This window comes from Nematostella vectensis, chromosome 2, assembly GCF_932526225.1.
Source record: "Nematostella vectensis chromosome 2, jaNemVect1.1, whole genome shotgun sequence".
Lineage (NCBI taxonomy): Eukaryota > Metazoa > Cnidaria > Anthozoa > Actiniaria > Edwardsiidae > Nematostella > Nematostella vectensis.
Genome location: NC_064035.1, coordinates 10,224,000 through 10,244,382, shown reverse-complemented (window position 1 = coordinate 10,244,382; position 20,383 = coordinate 10,224,000). Strand labels below are relative to the sequence as shown.

Below are 20,383 nucleotides of genomic sequence, written 5' to 3'. Positions count from 1 at the left end.
CCCACTATTTTGAGCTCCTTACAACTCTTTAAAGTGGAAGACTGCCTTACCTTGTCAGTAACATCCAAACTTTCAAAACTGCTTTGCAGTCCCGTAACCTACTGCTTTCCTGCTGTTTTCCGAGCTTTTATTTGGCTGTACAGTAGCTCCCATCACACATACACATCCAAGATCATTTATCCCTTTGACTGTTGCAAGCTGAGTATCTTGATCTTGTTGTGTTTATTAATGCATTTATGAATTTTTGGGGGCTGCTGGGTACTTTTCACGGCCGGTTGAGGGGCCAATGTGTTAAATGAGTTAATTTCCATGACAATAACAATTTTTGATGGGAGGGTAGGGCTGCTCAATTTTGCAATCCCCTTTTTTTGTGTGCCTCCTAGGCTCCCTGTTTATGCTAGGCCAGGGTCCGATCAAGATGAAAATGGCTACTGTCATATCATGAAAACACTTTTTTGATTTCAGGTGATTCGAATAAAACTGTGAGTATTTGCAGTGCAGTAGCAGGCCTTGAAATATTGGAGGAGGGGGGCTTGAAATATTGGGGGGGAGGTGGGGTGCCCTTACCTTCAGGCCACAGCCCAAACTTCTTATGCAATTAGTTTTCTTTGTTATTGTTTAGCAAATGAACGAGTTGTGACATCTCCACAAGATAAAATAAAGCGATAAAACCATATCATTTTTTTTATTCATCTCTCTGTGAACCGCTCCTTCACTTGACTTGGGCTTCCTGTTGTGTGGATATGCCGCTGAATCGAGAAATCGAATATTCAATTCAAAGATGGCGGCTGACTCGCAACTTCTACCTCTAGGTAAAGTAAAACATGTTTGTTTTTTTAGCACTTCTTGTGTTCGCGTTTAGCGTGAAAGACCGCAGATGTCTAGTGTAATACATTATCTATAAATTATTTCTTTCTAGTATAAAGTACCATCGGTATACTTGGTAAAGTGGAAGTTATAGAATAGCACGTGTTTTTTTTTTGCAGAACTTGTTGACAAGTGTATAGGCTCAAGAATACACATTGTGATGAAAAGCGACAAGGAGATCGTAGGAACCCTTCTTGGGTTCGATGACTTTGTCAGTATCCTTAAAAACTTTTGTTAGATAATTGAATGGTGTGGAGTATGGGTTTTTGTTAACAGCAGAAAGAGTAACTTAATTATGAAAATGGTGATCTCTCAAGGCCTGGCTAAACATTCAAACATTGGGTTTGAGGCAAATGTTTGTACATTTAGCCACCAACAAAACATGGCACTAAATTGGCTTCCACAGCATGTCCATATGTTTGAACGAGATCAAAACATTTTCATCAAACATTTGTGTTGAATATACTTACACGTTTTAGGGTTTAGCCACTCATCACACAAAACATTTGTGCTTTTATCCAATAACAGCTCAAAATTCCCATGGCGCCACTTTGATTTCTCGTGTAATCTAACAGAAAAAATGTGTGCGTTCATGTTTTATAAAAATGTTTTTGTGTTTAGCAACCTTGCTAAGGGAGTGTTCATTAAATACACCGAGGGGGGGGGGGGAGATATTTAGGGGGTGCTCCGACAATTTTTAACCACCAAAAGGGGGGGCTCCAAAAGCAAAGGTCCTCTAAGGGAAAAAGAAAGAAAATATTTGGGTTCTATAAGGAGGGGGGGCACGGAAAAAAATGTTTACAATGAAAGGGGGGCTCTGAAATTTTAAGGTGTCTTTAGTAAAAATTCCCCCCCCCCCCCCCCCCCCTCGGTGGAATTAATGAACTCTCCCTAAACATGCTTGCATGAGAGTTCAACTTCAATGTTTGACAAACATGTTTGAATGTTTAGTCAGGCCTTTAGAATTAAAATAGATTCCTCGTTCCTTGACTGAAACATCAGATATGGTGCTAGAGGATGTCACAGAGTAGTAAGTAAACATATTGTAATCGAAATCCTACAAATACATTTTAGTGTCTTGTCGCTATGTATTCATTGGAGTCTGTTAACACAACCGCACGCTTTGGTTTGCGAATATAGACTTATCTTTAATCACAGTATTTACAACTTATGGCATATGCCATGACCTTATATGGTATTACAAATAATCATTATCAATAACATCATCTCTGTTATATGATACACTAATACACTACATGCTAATACACTACATACATGACACACCTTTACAGTTTTTTATGGGAGGCCTTGAGACTTGTATATGTTAACAGTGTATGGCGTGTACAGGGCCCTGATTCAGAAGGCCTTGAGACTTGTATATGGTGTACAAATTGCACATACTGTGTAAGACGTGTACAAGGCCCTGACTCAGAGAGGCCTCAAGACTTGTTTATGGTGTACATTCTGTATAATGGTATGTACAGGGCCTAACTCAGAGTACATAGAACACTTCCCCATTTAAAACTTTACTTTCCCATTTAAATGTGTACTTTTGCGAGAGCGTTGTTTTCACGTCCTCAAAACGCGGGTCAACCAATCAGAGACCTTCACTTCAATAGCCTTAATTCAATGCGTCTGGAGAACGCCAGTCAACCAATGAAATGATCTTGAAATTTAAGCCCTCGTGATTCCCCGAATCATTCTTATCCGCAAAAAGGTCAATACAAATAGCCTTCTGTCAACAGATGCAGATTGCCGGTGATAACGATAATTAACGCGAACTAGGGGTCAGAAGAGATCAAATGGAGAAGATGACTTTAGAAAATAAAAGGAGTAGCCTTACATCTTCAAAACTACGTATAGTACTCGAACTTTAACAAGTCATTAAACAAGCTATTTCTAAAACCAACACCAAGGACACTCGAATTGGCTTACCCTAGTAATGACCTTTTTCTTCTTTGCACAGCTCTCCCAGAATCTCTTTTCGCTATACCAAATATGTCATGTCTTTCTGTGAACAATTCACCAAGTGGATATTTTTAGTGTTCCCAGGTCGGACTAATCATACTTGATCTCAATGAACCAAAGACTTGTGATGGCGCGAAACGAAATTGGCGCCCTTTTAGTCCCGTGGCTTGGCTACAATCCCGGCTGTATCCAGCCCAAATTTGTCTGCATCCAAATCAAATATTGTTCTTTTTGCCGTCAGTTTCATCCAAGAATGACCCATTCGTATTGTTCTCATTATAAAAAGATGCAGGAGAGAAATCTTCTAGCTCACGCTGCAAATGATGCCGTGTAACACGAGATCTCAAAGTATGGAATGAATTAATAAACATATTACTGTTTCAACAGATTCGGATTATACAGCAAATCAAAGTGCGTTTTCGAACGCAGAACGTGCAATCTGTAATATAGGTGAACTCGAAAAATACCATCGTGTTTCGAAGCAATCACATACGGAAAACCCCTTTAATAAAGCAAACCTATAACTACTGAAACATCTCACCGAAACGTGAAAAAGGAAGATAGTATGCAACATCATCATTTTATACAAGGAGAACGAATAAAAGCCAATCACATTCCCAATCAGTGCGTTTGCAGACGCAACGAGTGTCTAGGATCGATTTACAAAGATACATAGGCATGGAAAGCCGGTAAAAATTTTAGTGTACTATGTATCTAAAGTGACTAGCCTTTAAACAATATATAGGCGTTTTCTTACTTTGTAAGTCAAGCACGCAAAATGTTTTGTTCATTTCACAGAGATCGGACATAGCCATGCGTTATACTTCTCGATAGACACTCAAGAGTAGGCTTTGAAAACAAACCGGAAAGTGTGCGTTTTAAAGACGCAGGCTAGTCTATAGTGTGAAAGAATCTAGTTTTCGGTACGAGAAACACATTATGGCGTTTGTAATTGGTTGTTAGCAGACGAGGTTGATACAACTTTCTTATTCAAACATCAAAAGCAAGCTGTTATAAGTTGATTTACGTCTAGTTATGTGCTTTGGGAAAGCACCCGACTCCGGGACAGATGGAGCACCAAAGGTTGAGCTCTCTGTTGGTGGTCATATGATATGATTAAAAAACTGCTATCTTGTAAGCTAGGAGATAAGGCCCGAACAAACCGGAAAGTGTGCGTTTTAAAGACGCAGGCTAGTCAATAGTGTAGAAGAATCTAATTTTCGGTACAAGAAACACATGGCGCTTGTAATTGCTTGTAAGGACATGATATAATTTTTTTTGTTCAAACATCAAAGCAAGCTGTTATTAGTTGATTTACGTCTTTAAAGCTAGTTATGTGCTTTTGGTTTGCTTTATTTTGGGTATAAGTTCATAATATTTCCTACATTCATGTCACCATCCTGGGCTTACATTCAAAGTAGTGGACTACAATTTATTTCATTGAGCATTTTTGTCTATAGTTTGGTGAGCTTGAGTATAAGCAGGGTATAAATAACAATGTCAAGCAATTTATCCCTTAGGATAAAACCAATCGCATGTCTATTAGTGCGTTCGAAAATGCAACGGTCTAGATATTCATGCAAGCATGAGATCAAGAGACAGATATAGGCATGGAAAGCCAGTGAAAATATTATATCCTCGCAAACTTTAAACACCGCCAGATTACTGTTTTCCAAAAGTGGTTGTTTATCCGAGAACTAGACATTTTGCTGCCAATAAACAGTGAACAATACGCTCTGAGAATAAAGCCGATGTTTTGGGATGTTGGCGCGTTCTAGAGACCCCTTTTAGGGGTAGTGATGAGTAAGTTCGAGACTTGCCGGGGCGCCGAGACCGCGTTTTAGAATCCGAGCACGAGACTTTGAGTCAAATTTCGGAATCTGTGTCCGAGCTTTTACTAGCTTGTGTTCGGACATCAGATAACTTGCTCGAGGTATGTCATAAACATTAGTTGAAAAAGAATAGCTAGAGCGGAAAGGCTTAAGACTCGAGACTCGAAAAAGAGGGAAACCCTTAGCAGTAACGACATAAAACAGATCGCGTTTAACAGAGACTCCGAGAACGTGGTAGAAAAAGAGGCTCCAAGACCCTAAAATGTCGGGGGGGAAAACGAGACTTCGAGACTTCCGTAAAAACGCCGAGATTCGGGGACTTTGCGAAATTTTTGCGAGATTTTCGAAATTTTAAGGTACCCATCGTTACCCCTTACGTATATTACAGATTGCACGTTCTTTTTGCAATTGGTTCCCTCCAAGAATGACCCATTCGTATTCTTCTCATTATAAAAAGATCTAGCTCACGCTGCACATGATGCCGTGTAACACGAGATCTCAGGGTATGAAATGAATTGATAAACAATTTGCTGTTGTTGCAATTAAATATTGACAGACTCTGATGATACAGCAAATCAAAACGTAGTAAGTGCGTTTTCGAACGCAGAACGTGCAATCTGTAATATAGGTGAACTCGAAAAATACCATCGTGTTTCGAAGCAACCACAACTTGAGTAAATAGCCGTGGGTATAGGTGCTGGGGCTCCGGTGCTGGGCTTCCCACATGCTAACTTTGTCAAGTTGAAAAAATGTAACACCAAGCTGTAATATCCGCCTGTTCCTATGCATGAATCTACGATACTGTAGGATGATAATAGGCTAAATTCTTTTAAACAGATTATCTGTTCAAATCTTTTGATTTTTCTCTAGAATTATATTATGTGCATCGAATTGCGCTCTTTTGCTCGACTGGTGCTTGGAATGCTTGTGTGCCAAGAGCAAAGCTCCCTAGCTCGGGCCTTATCTCCTAGTTTACAAGATAGCAGTTTTTTAATCATATCATATGACCACCAACAGAGAGCTCAACCTTTGGTGCTCCATCTGTCCCGGATTCGGGTGCTTTCCTAAAGCACATAACTAGAAGTAAATCAACTTATAACAGCTTGCTTTTGATGTTTGAATAACAACCAATTACAAACGCCATAATGTGTTTCTCGTACCGAAAATTAGATTCTTTCACACTATTGACTAGCCTGCGTCTTTAAAACGCACACTTTCCGGTTTGTTTTCAAAGCCTACTCTTGAGTGTCTATCGAGAAGTATAACGCATGGCTATGTCCGAACTCTGTGAAATGAACAAAACATTTTGCGTGCTTGACTTACAAAGTAAGAAAACGCCGATATATTGTTTAGAGGCTAGTCACTTTAGATACAAGTACACTAAAATTTTTACCGGCTTTCCATGCCTATGTATCTTTGTAAATCGATCCTAGACACTCGTTGCGTCTGCAAACGCACTGATTGGGAATGTGATTGGCTTTTATTCGTTCTCCTTGTAATAAATGATGATGTTGTATACTATCTTTCTCTTTCACGTTTCGGTGAGATGTTTCAGTAGTTATAGGTTTGCTTTATTAAAGGGGTTTTCCGTATGTGATTGCTTCGAAACACGATGGTATTTTTCGAGTTCACCTATATTACAGATTGCACGTTCTGCGTTCGAAAACGCACTTTGATTTGCTGTATAATCCGAATCTGTTGAAACAGTAATATGTTTATTAATTCATTCCATACCCTGAGATCTCGTGTTACACGGCATCATTTGCAGCGTGAGCTAGAAGATTTCTCTCCTGCATCTTTTTATAATGAGAACAATACGAATGGGTAATTCTTGGATGAAACCGACGGCAAAAAGAACAATATTTGATTTGGATGCAGACAAATTTGGGCTGGATACAGCCGGGATTGTAGCCAAGCCACGGGACTAAAAGGGCGCCAATTTCGTTTCGCGCCATCACAAGTCTTTGGTTCATTGAGATCAAGTATGGACCTGGGAACACTAAAAATATCCACTTGGTGAATTGTTCACAGAAAGACATGACATATTTGGTATAGCGAAAAGAGATTCTGGGAGAGCTGTGCAAAGTAGAAAAAGGTCATTACTAGGGTAAGCCAATTCGAGTGTCCTTGGTGTTGGTTTAAGAAATAGCTTGTTTAATGACTTGTTAAAGTTCGAGTACTATACGTAGTTTTAAAGATGTAAGGCTACTCCTTTTATTTTCTAAAGTCATCATCTCCATTTGATCTCTTCTGACCCCTAGTCCGCGTTAATTATCGTTATCACCGGCAATCTGCATCTGTTGACAGAAGGCTATTTGTATTAACCTTTTTGCGGGATAAGAATGATTCGGTGTGATTGGTCAAGTCGCGTCGAAGAACGCGGAATCACGAGGGCTCAAATTTCAAGATCATTTCATTGGCTGACTGGCGTTCTCCAGACGCGTTGAATTAAGGCTATTGAAGTGACGGTCTCTGATTGGTTGACCCGCGTTTTGAGGACGTGAAAACAACGCTCTCGCAAAAGTACACATTTAAATGGGAAAGTACATTTTTAAATGGGAAAGTGTTATAGACACATCCCTTATCAAAGGTTGATACAAATAGGAAAAGCCATTTGGTTTCATGAGTATCGCTTTCTTAGAGTTGTACTTGAAATACTGTATATCCCATGATGGTTAGCCTGCTTGTAGGCAGTACTTGGTGTTATTATTGTGGAAAACCCTCTTTGTTCGGTGATCGGGCGTTAACTTGTATTTTAAGCCACCCGATCACCGAACGGAGAGGGTTTCCCGAGATAATAACACCGAGTACCACCTGCAAGCAGGCTACATGATGGTAGTAACATTGCTACAATATTTCCGCAATGCAACATTGTAAGTTGATGGATATGTATGCATCATTGAAACAGATAAATATGCAATTATTTGAGCTGAATTGATTTTGGATTGTTTTCTTTTGCAGTGAAAATACACCAGAAGGAAGAAGGATTACCAAACTGGATCAGATTCTTCTAAATGGAAACAACATTACAATGGTATATATATTCAGCATATACTGTATGTATTAATATAGCTCAGACTTAGCAGCTAGAATCACTTTTTTACCCATAGTCTCTGGCTTGATCCAAGATGGATGCAAGGATAATGAACTTGTTTGTTACCTGATAAAAAGCTACTGATTGTCTGTGTGAGTCTTGTGAAACATAACAATATCCAAATCTTAAGAAATAAATTCTGTGAAATTTCTGATAACCTCTTTCCTCTTTTTCCAGCTAATCCCTGGCGGAGAGTATCCTTTGTTATTTTACTTTTTCCAAGGAGAGCCTTGGTAGATTTAATATATCAATTAACTTTCTTTTCTAAAACATGAGGCATGAACAAGAATATGATTCCTAATTAAAAAACAAAAACATACACACACAAAAAAAACAAACAGGAATCTCATTGAAAAGGTCTCCTAGCAAATAGATCTTTTTTGTTATTTATCCAAATACGAATGACAATAACAACAATGATGGCATTTTTAATAGACACTCTCATTAGCAGGCAAAGCTACTTAGAACAAACAGGGATGGATCCAGGCCTAAAGTTGACTGATTCCAAATGGTCACCGACCAATCAAGGGGGGAAAAGAAATTACGTGTTTGGAACATACAATCTGCTGAATTTTTAGGAACGCATTTGGCATTTTAGGGATTTATATAGTCAGATAATAAATTCAAGGTTAAGTTTCACAGGTGACTTATGGTCATTTAAAACTGAGTGACTTCATTTATCAATTAGTCAGATAATAAATACACTATTCCTACCTAATTCAACCAAATTTGTGTTCTTGAAAGTGTGGCGAGGCAAGTACCAGTTATTCTTTTCGAATACCCCTTGGCAATACCGAAATGGTGTGATTGTAATATATAAAAAACAACCTCACCTTGCATTATAATGTAGCTTGTGCCACACAGACAGCAACTCTTATCAATAATTGACTCCATGACCTCTCAATTCTAAGCAATTTTACAGTGCATTATCCCATCTAGTTGCTGATCTATTCTCACCTCTCCTCTTTGCAAGTTTCTTCTAGATTCATCCATTAGAGGCAACGAAAATTCGTGTACTGGTCAATTTTGCTGGTGTGGTATCTTACGCTAATGTCAAAAGTACAAGAGGTGATTTTAACAGCCTATTTACCTTACTGAAATAACAGCCGAAAATCTTCCCAAATAAAACACAGGGCAAACAGAAATGCCATTTATATACTAAGAATACACTGTCCGGGGGTTTTGCTAAAAACATTATGTATTTCACTTGCCACCACTTTCCAATGCAATTTTTAATCATAGAGAATTCGGAAGAGCTATCGTCCGGTTGCCACACTTTCATCATTAATTCCAACTTCTCGGGATCTGAATTCGATCAAATTCTACACCATAATCAAAAGGATAACACTCCCATCAAAAGGATAACACTCTCCTCCGCGAGAAACGTCTGCATTTTGTGAAGCCATGCTTCGCTTTTCAAGATTTCGGTTCGAGAGATGTGTACAAGAGATCACACGCTAAATCAAGCAAAGACCTATTTTCTCAGGGGTAGTATCGGTATTTTATTGCCGACTGATTCCAAAGTGATTCACACATTATTATAGAAGAGCTTGAGTGGTTCCAGAACACGCGCATAATTTTTATACACGCACAAAATTTCTAAATGGGTCCCCTGCCCCTAACTAGATTTATCACTCATATCAGGGGCAATATTTCCCGTGGAGGGACCGGAATAATGCTGTCCAAGCGCTGAAGGAAATAACAGCGAAACAACCCAGGAAGCAGGTCTAATAGTGTTCCAATAACAGACAACAGATGGATGTTTATTTTTATTGAACGTTCTAAAATTCAAATCTACACAAAAAAAAGCATTTGGAATTTTGACTGATTCACTGGAATCATTTGAATCAGTCTGGATCCACCCCTGACAAAACATTACATTGTTATATGCTGTTTGTATCCTTAACTAAGTTTAGGGGTCCTGAAATATGATGGTTGCAAGGATTACAGCCCTGTGATGTTGTGTATATACAGTTTATACCCTTGATGTCTCTGTCTTTCTAGCAGCTTATATCCAGCCCTACCTAGATAGTAGTGACCTTACCATATGACAACTGCAAAAAGAATGGTAATAGTGGAAACGTTGGAATCTATTTAGACTTTGACACCCAAAGCCCATTCTTCCTGATCCAAGTGCAAAATTGTTTTTTCTAAGTCAAGGTGCCCAAGTTTTTGCCATTGTCACATCATAAAGTTCCTTTTATGTCTGTGTTGCCAATAACACATCTAAAAACGTGGTTGATTGTTTGTTTCTGCATGCACATCAATGTTGCTGCAATGTTTTTAGAGCCTATAAAGCTTTACTACTCTACTCTACTGTTGTGTTGTAATATGCAAGAAAAAAGGACTTTGGCAAACTATCTTATGTCTGGCACGAAAAAAATAATATTAATATTAATCCACCATTATATATTTTCTACCATGAAAGCTGAGAACTTATTGTAGTGGTTGTAATTAAATCATTCATCTAGCTTCTTTTTTTAAGTTACCTTTGACCAACTATCTACCTATGTATTTCTAATGGTAACAATTAGAGTACAAAACTTGAGACATTTAGTCTGCAGGATTTTAAAATTTCCTCCAGTCCCCTTTCTGTTTCATGTTGATAAACTGCTAATTGTTGAAGTAGAAATCTTATGCTCCTTTTAAGTATTTAATTAAATGCATTCTCCTTGTGGGCGTTAGTGTTTTCGTGTTTAAATTCCTCTCTTAAATGTCCACTCATCAGAGTAGGTCTTTTTTCTCAATTGCCATGTTTATAGGATTTAGATCAACCAGCTAGTAGAGCGACACCATTACAGTAAGAGACAAACATTCAACACATATTTTCGGCGTTTATGGTACGAATGGTCGCGCTGTAAAATCACATTTGGTTAGAATGGTTGATTTTTCAGGCGGCAAAGTTATTAGCGAACATATGTCTCCCATGAATCTCCATTTGTCTCTGTACTTCCTGTGTCGTCGCAGTTATGGTACCCGTTTCTCAAAATCACATGATACATGTGTGCCTCGTACATTGGATGATCATACATCCGCCATGTCTCATCCAGTTTGAAACCATGCCCCCACACACCGACATACTGTGCACCGCTCTTGTCTCTGCCCCATTTTTGGCAGCGCCCAGTTAGCATTGCGTTGTTTCCAGTGCCCTCGGTGAAGGAGTCACAGGCAAATGCAAGGGCGTCTGTTTTGGCGGAGAAGTAGTCCACGACGGCTTTCCCTTTACTGTCTGGGGTGGTAATGATGTGTAGGGTACGGCCAACGCCCTGCTTGTGACAATAGAAGCGCATTTGGGTGAAAGAGGTGAATGACTGAAGTTGTCCCATTGCATTTGATGTCAAGCCTAAAAAAGCAAAACGTTAAAAAATATTGATACCTTAAAAGCTCTATGGAGCACCCTTCATTAAGTCTGAGATTTTGAAATTAGCTCATCTATAAAGCTCTCCTTTCCCACATCCCTCGGAAGAAAGATTAAAGTAAAAAAAATTCAACCACGATCTGTAGTCAACCGTTTTACGTACTTACCCATATATCCTTCTTTAAACTTTGACAAAGAGCGAAAAGATGAGTCCGGCGTAAAGGCCGCACGCGAAGCATCGTATGTCAGGTTGAGCACCATCATCCATCCTCCTGGAACATATGTTCAAATGTGGTATTTACTAAGAGGATAAACATTTTATCACTGGGATCAGAATGCCACTGAGACCACGTGCCCCCTTTCTATCAAAGTATTTTGATAAAATATAAAGAAATTACCAGTACGGGCGTGGCTCTAACCCTAATATTTTCTTCATGTTTCTGTGCCTAGCCCCCTTCCCCAGTATTTCTAGGCTTGCTACAGCTCTGCGTATGTATAAAATTGACTGCGAATGTTTCACTAAATTTTCAGGTGTCCTTCTTTGTGAACTATTTTCACATGAATAAATGAAAACCCAATCCACTTTTACGCTATTGTTTGTCAAACTATATGTGATATTAAATAAATAGATATCGTGATATATTGATTATCGAATCACTTTGTTGAGATATCGGTTAATATAATAATATCACAATATTATTACATGAATTATAAACCTATAAAGTCTTATTAAAGACGAAAATTTGGCAGAGTCTAATCCCAGTTTTTGGTGGATAGTATTTTTTCTTCCCGTTCACGAACACGACAATTTGGGCTTTTTGTATTTATTACATGAATTATAATGTAGTTGTCCTTATTCGCAAAATGAATGCTCAAAGATGCAAAAATAAAATGCACACAATTCTGCATTTGTATTGTAAATACTTTGTATTTGATGGTGCTAGCAATTGAATGTCGTTTTGTTCAAATTATTGTTTTTTCGCTTTATTAATTGATTATTGACGCAAATGAGGGCGTATTTTCTGGTAATGAGCAGCAAAAGGTGTAGTATCATATAGAGCCATATAACCATGCTCGAGGATCCAGCGTACTTTGCAGGTGCTCCCAAAGGTCACTACCGCAGAAGAGCATGCTAAATAACATTATCTTCCCAGAGTCCTGTCAACCACTTTGACAATGTTATTATACCTCCTTCGTTTGTCATGTCGCAATAAACGGGAAATGCAGTCCCTGTCCTCTCTGGGTCGATGTAGTACTCTCCATTCCCATGGCTTTTTCCCTTGTCGAGGGCATCCTTGCACGACAAAGGTGGTTCTTTTTAAAAGAGACGACAAGATTCTGAGATTAGTTTCCCTGCAGTACCCAAGCTTCTATCAGTAGCATGTCAGTCCTACCCCTCCCCCTCTTCTTCCGCCACATACTCAAGATACTTCGAACTTTGAAGACTCCTCCTACCCTCCAACCTCACTCCCCCACCCATAGAAAAACTCGAAAGGACAAGATGGGACATATGGTTTTCGTGTATAGAAAAAATGGAAATGCATTGCAAAACGCCTGTTTCCTCGCACCGCCGTTTATATCTGCACAAATAATCCGCGTATAAGAGTTTCGATCCGTTTCACAGCGAAGCTTAAAAGATGCCATATCACTGCCAAAAACATTGGAGGGAGTAAACAGCCGTGAACGTGAAAATTCGAAGATTCGAGTTGTTCAATTAACCAAACCACAAAACAAAGCCTTTTTCCAACATGATGAGAACATGAATGTAATATTATTAACCTAAAAATGGTATTATATTGAACATCTTCCGTAGGAGTTTGAAGTTCGCTGACACCATATTTTCATAAATAATCCCCTCCCCTCTTCTGATTACAAGATGGGGTACTGATTTAAAACAAATTATTGTTTTGAATTTTACCTTTTTCACAATGCCTTCCCGTGTATCCTGGTCTGCAGTTACACTGGTAGATATCAGCGTTGCTTACAGGATTGCATTGACTTTCGTACATACAATGATCTGGATCACATGGATTCTAGAAAACAATTCACAATTCATTCTAGAAAACAATTCATGTATTATAGTACAAATGTATAAATAAGTAGTTTTATTGCTGATTCTAGGTCCTCAAATCTGGGTGCGGAATGTTGTCTATTCCACCCAAAATGTTTCAACACAACAGAGAGTTGTGGATCGCGCACCTCGACATTCACAAACGTTACGATCATTAGCAGATTCGCAGGTGGTTTTGAGGTGGGTTAAGGGTCTGTGTTGATAGTTTTTTTTTTAATTTTTCAAAGTACGTGAACTCCTCGTCATTTTGTACGTCACCCCCGTTAGCCATTAGCCTGTTCTTGCTGTTCAGCTGACACGTGGAACCATGCTTGTAGTTGAATGATTGACAATTGTACACGCTTGCGCAGCTCATCCCACACTCTATGCTGTCGCGGGCATTGTGTTGCGAAATGACGTGGTTCTTTAGAATAGTTCCTTGTAATAAATTAGAAAATGATCATTAAGTGAAAGCCCCTAGAAATATAGTTTCAGTCAGTATTTTTATTTGATATACAAAAAAAATAATAATAACAAAATGTGTGCATTTGTAAAGAGCTTATTCGTATAGTTCTAAGCGTTTTACATGCTAGATTTCTCATCCTTTCAAAAACAGACTGCGCAAGGCAGTTTACAATCATAAGTATGTGTTAGTGATGTAAGTTTTGTCACTGAGGGTGGTCACCGCCAAGGTTTCTACTTGCGTCCTCAGCGGTTCTTTTACGTCACTCCGGTTACGATTAGTAGTAGGAGAGATAGAAGTATTGTAGTATAGTATATAGTATTATTGTCATATTATTAATCGGCCTTCATTATGACGGGGGGACTTTGAGTATTCGGTTCTGAAGACTCGCGTTTCTCACGAGCCAGACGCGGTGTTTTCGCTTCGGACGATAACCCCCCACCACCTGAAAATTTCTGAGCGTTTGATATTTTTTAGAACTACACAATGTCATTTTGTCGGACATTCCCTATAAATTTTTTTGTGAAATTAAACTTATGACCAAAAACGGTGGGCCCCTCGCGGAAATAAAGAGGTAATTGCGTAATCAATTGTTATCCTCATGGCATCTACCCAAACGCTAACAAGAAACCGCAACCCTACTTCCTCGATGCTCTATGGCAACAAAATAATGGCATTTTATCGGATATTTTCCCTATAAAACTTACCCTTTGTTGTAAAAATAAGACAAAAAACTGTGCCCTAGTTCGCATAATGCCCATGCTGAATGGCTGTTCGGTTGGTTGAATTTCTACTAGAAGTCATCCCATACATACCTTTAACCACTGTATATATTCCTTCTTTTCGTTTCTCGCCATCATAGCAGTGAGCTGTTGTTAGCATAAGTCCAAAAAATACAAATGCAAACGACATAATAATCAACGGTGATGGCAGCGCGTCTGTTCAGGAAGTCGATAGAACTTATTAAAACTCACAATTATAGTTGACTGAACATGATAAATAATTTATCAGCAGAACAACGAGCATAATTAACTACCTATAGAGATAATTAGCACATACTATAATGAAAAACACAGACTCGTTAATATACTTAGGCTATTATGGTCTATTATAGTCTATTAAAAAAGGACATGAAAACCAAGTATTATAGTCTATTAAAAAAAGGACGTGAAAACCAAGTTCTGATCACAGTGAAGTGACAGATAGATTGAGCTGCTCTTCAGATTTTACAAGCGAATGTGAATATATGAATGTGAATACCCGTCTCTCATTCTTGGTAGGTTAGCCCATTTATTAATTAAAGAATCACGCTGGTTTTTGTGTCTAAAAAGGCTGGAAGACTTAACAAAGTTTATTAAAATTGATTATTCTAATGATAAGGCCGGTAAAGACACCTAATGAATGTGCAAAAGTAAAAGTTTTTTAATTTTTTTTTTATAGCTTTCGTGTGTCCTTTTCATAGTGTTCGGCGTTGCTGGCCTAAAAGTCGGAGCCCAAAACAAAATTCATAGACAAAAGTATGAGACTAGATATAATTCTATACAGGGTGTCGTTTTGTAGTCAATCAATTGGAAGATGCTGCCGCTAGAAACAGCATCTCTTTTCTGTATACTGCTGGCTAAGATGGTGGTTTAGGGAAACGCTCCTTGTTTATTCGTTTCTTTTGATTTTTAACTTGTTTCGATATGGTTTAGTTGAAATTCTACGCTTTGAATAAAACAAGTGACATGGCATTTTTGAAGCCACAACCCTTGGTAATGTTAGGAAAATTGCCAAACAGGGAATGAAAAACCCGCCCTTTCTTGGTTGTGGGGTTTAACCAATATCTCGTCTCCAGAGCCCTTCCAAAAATGGTTTATTGGGTTGTCTGTGTTATGCGCCAGCGATCCTAACTTTTGCTAAAATGAAAAAAAATGGCGGGCAGTGATTCTGTTATGCTTCCTCCATCGCCATGAAAGAGCAAGGATTTTCTCGGGACTCATCGTTTTAAAGGCTCACAAAGACTATGGCGGGTGCAGCGCTTAAGCGACTGATGGCAGAGTACAAGCGTTAGTATTTACTTGATATTTGCTGTGGGGAAAGTATAAAGAGATGTTTGATAGATTAGCTTCGTCGATGCAAACAAAGCTACTGTAAGCTTTTTTATTTTCAATTAATGGAACTGTAAGTAAATGATTTATTGTTTCCAAAGCAAAATATAATAGAGTTTCTTTTTTATTCTGGAAGAATGTTCGATTGACGTTGGAATGACACGTTGAAATAACTCGTTGAACACTGCTCAACTAAAGAGAATTAAGCTGTCTTCTCACTAGAACAACCCTAGTTTAAACGCCGTTCTTTTTATGTACTTAGCTTCTCGGGGAAGCTCATGATAGGTTTCGTAACCTGTGTTCAATTTATTTAAATGTACTTTGTATGATTAGATTTTCCCTGCTACCACAGGCCTCTTTTCTCAGTATTTCGCTGGGTTGGGATTCGCGAACACCAGCCCATCGAAATACAGAGAAAAGAGGCCTCTGGTAGCAGGGAAGATTGGATTCAAATTGGCTAAGCAATGAATCTACCACTGTAACTAAAAAGAAAGATTAATTTAATCAGTTTGAGTATTTTTTTAGAGCTGACTGTGAATCCACCAGAGGGCATCATTGCAGGTACAAGTGTAGTACATTAGTATTTGGGCCACATGTACATTTTCACAGGACAAATATCAGGCAATAATGTTGAGCCAAAGTGATATCTGTCCTGTGAACGTTTTTGTGCAGTCAAAGCTCGCTTTTCGTCTGCTTAATAACTCCTCAAACAAACAACACGGTTTTCAAAATGCTATGAAGGCACAGAAAGAATGTTTGATTTTTTTTTATAGAATTTTCATCAATGTAATTTCTTAGAATGTATCCTGAAACGCGAAAGAAAAGTGTCATGGGCTCATGGCATCATTCCTGTGCACATTATTAAAATGCCTGTACAAATTTGCATATTTCTTTTAAGTGCACCATTTTTTTGTGAATAACTTGTTTTTGTCAGAGATTCACTTTGTTGGTACCGTCTAGGGTCAATACAGTAAGCCTATCAATAATGTTAAATATTTTGTATTAACTATTATTTGTAATGCTAGCTTTTTTAGCCATTATAGTGTATGACAAAGTAATGCTTTTTATTGCTCTTTTGTAGGTCCTTTAACAGAGGAAAATTTCTTTGAATGGGAGGCTTTAATAAGGTACAACACTATTAGATCATGTTGATATAGTTTTATTATTAAAAATCTTGAACATCCTACAGCAAAATAGCATTTTCCACTGTCATATTTTCATACCTGTCAACTCACCCGCATAAGGTGGGAGTCTTAAGATTTTGGACCCCTTCTCCCGCTCTCCCACGTTGAGCACAAAATCTCCCGCTTTTTAGCGATTTTTATCGTTTCCGAAAAATTATTCTATAGAAAATAGTCATTTTGCCCATTTTCTTTTAAAATATTTAAAACAATAATTCCGTTGTGGAGCGCAATTTATCTTACACCCTCGTGAGATCTATAAGTGGATTTGTAAGCGAGAGCTTTCTATACGGCAAACGCCTGCGAGATTTACCCACCCCTTCCCCCAAAAAATGAATATACCCCACCCTCCCCCCAAAAAATAGCCTTGAGATTTTCAAAGGTTGACAGGTATGTATTTTTTTTCTTTGCAAAATACATGAATCTGACAGATTTGAAATTGAATTTAAATTGGTCTTCCAGACAAACAGTGTCTTTTGGAGAATCCAAGGTCAATTTACACAGCTTCCAATAAAGATTAAACTTTTCACCAATAAAGCACATACACAGACTCTTTCATAAACATTATGTTTAATTAAAGGATTGACAAACTTCTCAGCCCATCAAAAAAATTACTTGTTCAATCAGACCAAAATCCTCTACAGGGAGTCCTTATCTAACCTAAAGGTGATTTTTGTACTATTTCCAAAGTAAAATGTCAAATGCCCTGACTGAACTTGGGGTTTTGATACGTCTTTCAAGAAAATTTGATTTTTATGATGACCCTAGAATTAAATTCAATCTAGACAAAACTGCTGCCTTGTGTGTGTGTGTTTGTGTATGAATTTTTGTTTAAAATGTGAAATAGCCACAGTTGAAAATGTGGAATAGGCAAAGTTTATTTTTCCCCTTAAAAGCATTTTTTGCTAGCACATCACACTCTGCCGCCCTTTTTGCTACAGCATAACCGGTGTACCTTGTTTTGAATGTTTGCTGTGCCATATTTTATCATATTTATTTGCATTTCAACAGTGGTCCAGAAGGAACCCCATTTGAGGGGGGTGTTTTTACTACTAGGCTTGTGTTCCCTCCTGACTACCCCTTAAGTCCTCCAAAGATGAGATTTGTTGGTGAAATGTTCCACCCAAATGGTAAGACTGGTACAAGGTTAGGCTTGTGGTCTGGTTGCTCTTTCATAAACCCTCTCTCATTAAACACATAAAGGGGGATCTAAAGTGTAAAATGATAGGGATGGCCATCAAGAAATTTGAAAATTACCTGTAGAAAATACTTGCAAACCAAAAAATTGCTTCCCTAAATATAACCCAGAAGCCCCAAAGAACCATTTCTAGTAGAGAAGCCTATTTTCTCCTATTTCCTATTTTCAGATACCCCCAAAATACCCAAGACAAGCATCTCTGTCAGGTTGACATGGGAAGAACCCCTCCCTGTTTTTATATATTTTTATACATCCCTGTTTCATTTTCTCAATCTAACATGAAACTTCATAGAAACAAAAGAAATATTGGCAGGTGATTTGTGAACAAAAGAGGTTAGCACAGTGCCCGCCAGAAATTGTATCAATTACATAACCATGCAAGAGAAAAAAAAAGATGTTTATTCTAAATAATTGTCTAAAGTTATTTTTTTTTACTAGAAGATAATTTGAACAAGCCAGTTTAATGTTTTAGTAGGCATCTTTGTTGAATGAGGCAGTACAAAATATTAGTATAACCTGGGAGATTCTCTGACAAAGCATAGTCTGCCCGCCTATTTACCTATCTGTCCTCTGTCCATCTGTCTGTATGTCTGTTAGTTGAATACAATTCTTTTTTTGATCCAGTATACCCAGATGGGAGGGTGTGTATTTCCATACTGCATGCACCCGGAGACGACCCCATGGGTTATGAAAGCAGTGCGGAACGCTGGAGTCCTGTGCAGTCAGTTGAGAAGATTCTTCTTTCAGTCATCAGCATGCTTGCAGGTAAATTATCTACTTTTGATCAAATAAATGGAACTTCTATATAGCGACATTCTTAGACATTATTTTACAATACATTACATTACATCACATCCAGGGGCAGATCCAGAAGTTCCAAAAAGGGGGGCTAAAGTTAGGATTTAAAGAAAGCAGGGGCTGGATATATTGTTCTTCCATGGATTTCCTTATATTTTTTGTTATTTTTAAGCCACATATTTGAGAATAGGGGGATGGGGGACCAGGGCCCGCTCTGCCCACTCCTAGATCCACCTTTTCCATCTGTCAGCTTAGGATAGAAGAGCTTGAGTACCATATAAGAAATGTCTTTTTACTGTAGAGCTTATGTTCCGGGAAAGAAGGCAATGCCTTGGTTTCCCTATCCTAAATTTTTCAATAATATTGCCACTAACACTCACAATTTAAATCTTGATCCAGAGCCAAATGATGAGAGTGGTGCAAATGTTGATGCTTCAGTAAGTCTAAGTTTTAAGATATTTTGTTTTGAATTTACTCAATACCCTTTCTTCTTTTTTATGCTTTATCATTAACACTCTTTTTTATAGAAAATGTGGAGAGAAAATAGAGACCAGTTCAATGACATAGCTCACCAAATAGTGAGGAAATCGCTTGGACTTTGATAGAATTTACTTAGTGTGAATGCAACAAGGATTATAGATTCGCAGTCAATGGAAATAATTTTCTCTACTAGCAGAGGCCTCTTTTCCTCTCTCTTATTCACTAGGATGATATTGTTGATGAAAAGAAATATAGTGAAGAGAGGTCTCTGGTTTATGGGGACAGAACATTCTTGATAGGATTTCTCTTAGGAATTGATGGAAATGGGTGAATTTTAGCTCCAAGGATTTTTCTGTAAAAGTTGTAACTGAATGGAGAGGGGTTAGGATATCTTGTGCCTCGCCTGTTCCGCAAAGCAAACTGATTTTTAGAGCATAAAGTTGACATGTTCTTGTCTCTGTGGTTTGATTTCATTTTATGCATATTTTAATTTCTCAAAAGAAACAAGGTATCATTAAAAAACCTGTCGAAAATCGGTTATTCCATTGACTACCCACTCCCCCGTAATATATAGAATTATCATTTAACTCCTCCAGCATTTTTCCCAGGGCCTTTTCATATTTGGCATTTCATTGGCGAGAACGAGTTTGCATCCTCTCCCGATTCAAGAGAAAATCCACATACCTAGAAGCCTGGGGAACTCCCATAAAAACAGACAGGGGTGATCGATAGCACTTTGGGTGTGGTCAACAGCAATTCGTACCCCCAAAATATCTCTGTATGTGACGATCCACTAGCGTGAGAACCCCAGGGATAGCAGAAGCCGAAAATGCAGTTAGTAGAATTTTATATCCTAGGACGATCACCCCGTCTAATTTTGTGATTCCCTCCCCCGGGCCTAGAAGGCTTTTCTCTCGTGAGCCTAACCACTCACCGGGCTGTAGCGCATTATACTTGCACCCCCCCCCCCCCCCCCATCCCACCACCACTCAAGCTTTTTCGAT

At 38.4% G+C, this 20,383-nt stretch overlaps 3 protein-coding genes across 6 annotated transcripts; 2 read left to right on the top strand and 1 right to left on the bottom strand.

The window, feature by feature from the left end:
* Positions 1-33: 33 nt before the first annotated feature.
* LOC5521184 (U6 snRNA-associated Sm-like protein LSm5) lies at positions 34-10,438 on the top strand. 2 transcript variants are annotated; one of them, XM_048723455.1, is made up of 6 exons: positions 670-812; positions 987-1,082; positions 1,870-1,897; positions 7,629-7,701; positions 7,939-7,955; positions 9,678-10,438. In XM_048723455.1, the coding sequence occupies exons 1-6, from the start codon at positions 782-784 to the stop codon at positions 9,691-9,693; spliced, it is 261 nt and encodes an 86-aa protein (XP_048579412.1). In that variant the 5' UTR covers positions 670-781; the 3' UTR covers positions 9,694-10,438. The 2 variants fall into 2 exon arrangements, with proteins under 2 accessions (XP_048579411.1, XP_048579412.1); XM_048723454.1 differs by having other exon boundaries at positions 34-812; positions 7,939-9,705.
* LOC5521185 (fibrinogen beta chain) lies at positions 10,245-14,606 on the bottom strand. 2 transcript variants are annotated; one of them, XM_032366311.2, is made up of 6 exons: positions 14,448-14,606; positions 13,319-13,607; positions 13,038-13,152; positions 12,308-12,433; positions 11,287-11,391; positions 10,245-11,104 (listed from the first exon to the last, which is right to left on the bottom strand). In XM_032366311.2, the coding sequence occupies exons 2-6, from the start codon at positions 13,343-13,345 to the stop codon at positions 10,668-10,670; spliced, it is 810 nt and encodes a 269-aa protein (XP_032222202.1). In that variant the 5' UTR covers positions 13,346-13,607; positions 14,448-14,606; the 3' UTR covers positions 10,245-10,667. The 2 variants fall into 2 exon arrangements, with proteins under 2 accessions (XP_032222202.1, XP_048579409.1); XM_048723452.1 differs by having other exon boundaries at positions 13,449-13,607.
* A 911-nt stretch (positions 14,607-15,517) lies between these two features.
* Positions 15,518-19,835, top strand: LOC5521299 (ubiquitin-conjugating enzyme E2 G2). 2 transcript variants are annotated; one of them, XR_004290999.2, is made up of 8 exons: positions 15,518-15,680; positions 16,248-16,283; positions 16,804-16,849; positions 17,915-18,033; positions 18,726-18,866; positions 19,299-19,336; positions 19,427-19,562; positions 19,645-19,835. XR_004290999.2 is itself a non-coding variant. In XM_001640932.3 (7 exons), exons 1-7 carry the CDS (start codon positions 15,638-15,640, stop codon positions 19,499-19,501), a joined length of 498 nt encoding a protein of 165 aa, XP_001640982.1. In that variant the 5' UTR covers positions 15,519-15,637; the 3' UTR covers positions 19,502-19,835. The 2 variants fall into 2 exon arrangements, 1 of the variants encoding a protein (XP_001640982.1); XM_001640932.3 differs by having other exon boundaries at positions 15,519-15,680; positions 19,427-19,835.
* The last annotated feature ends 548 nt before the right edge of the window (positions 19,836-20,383 follow it).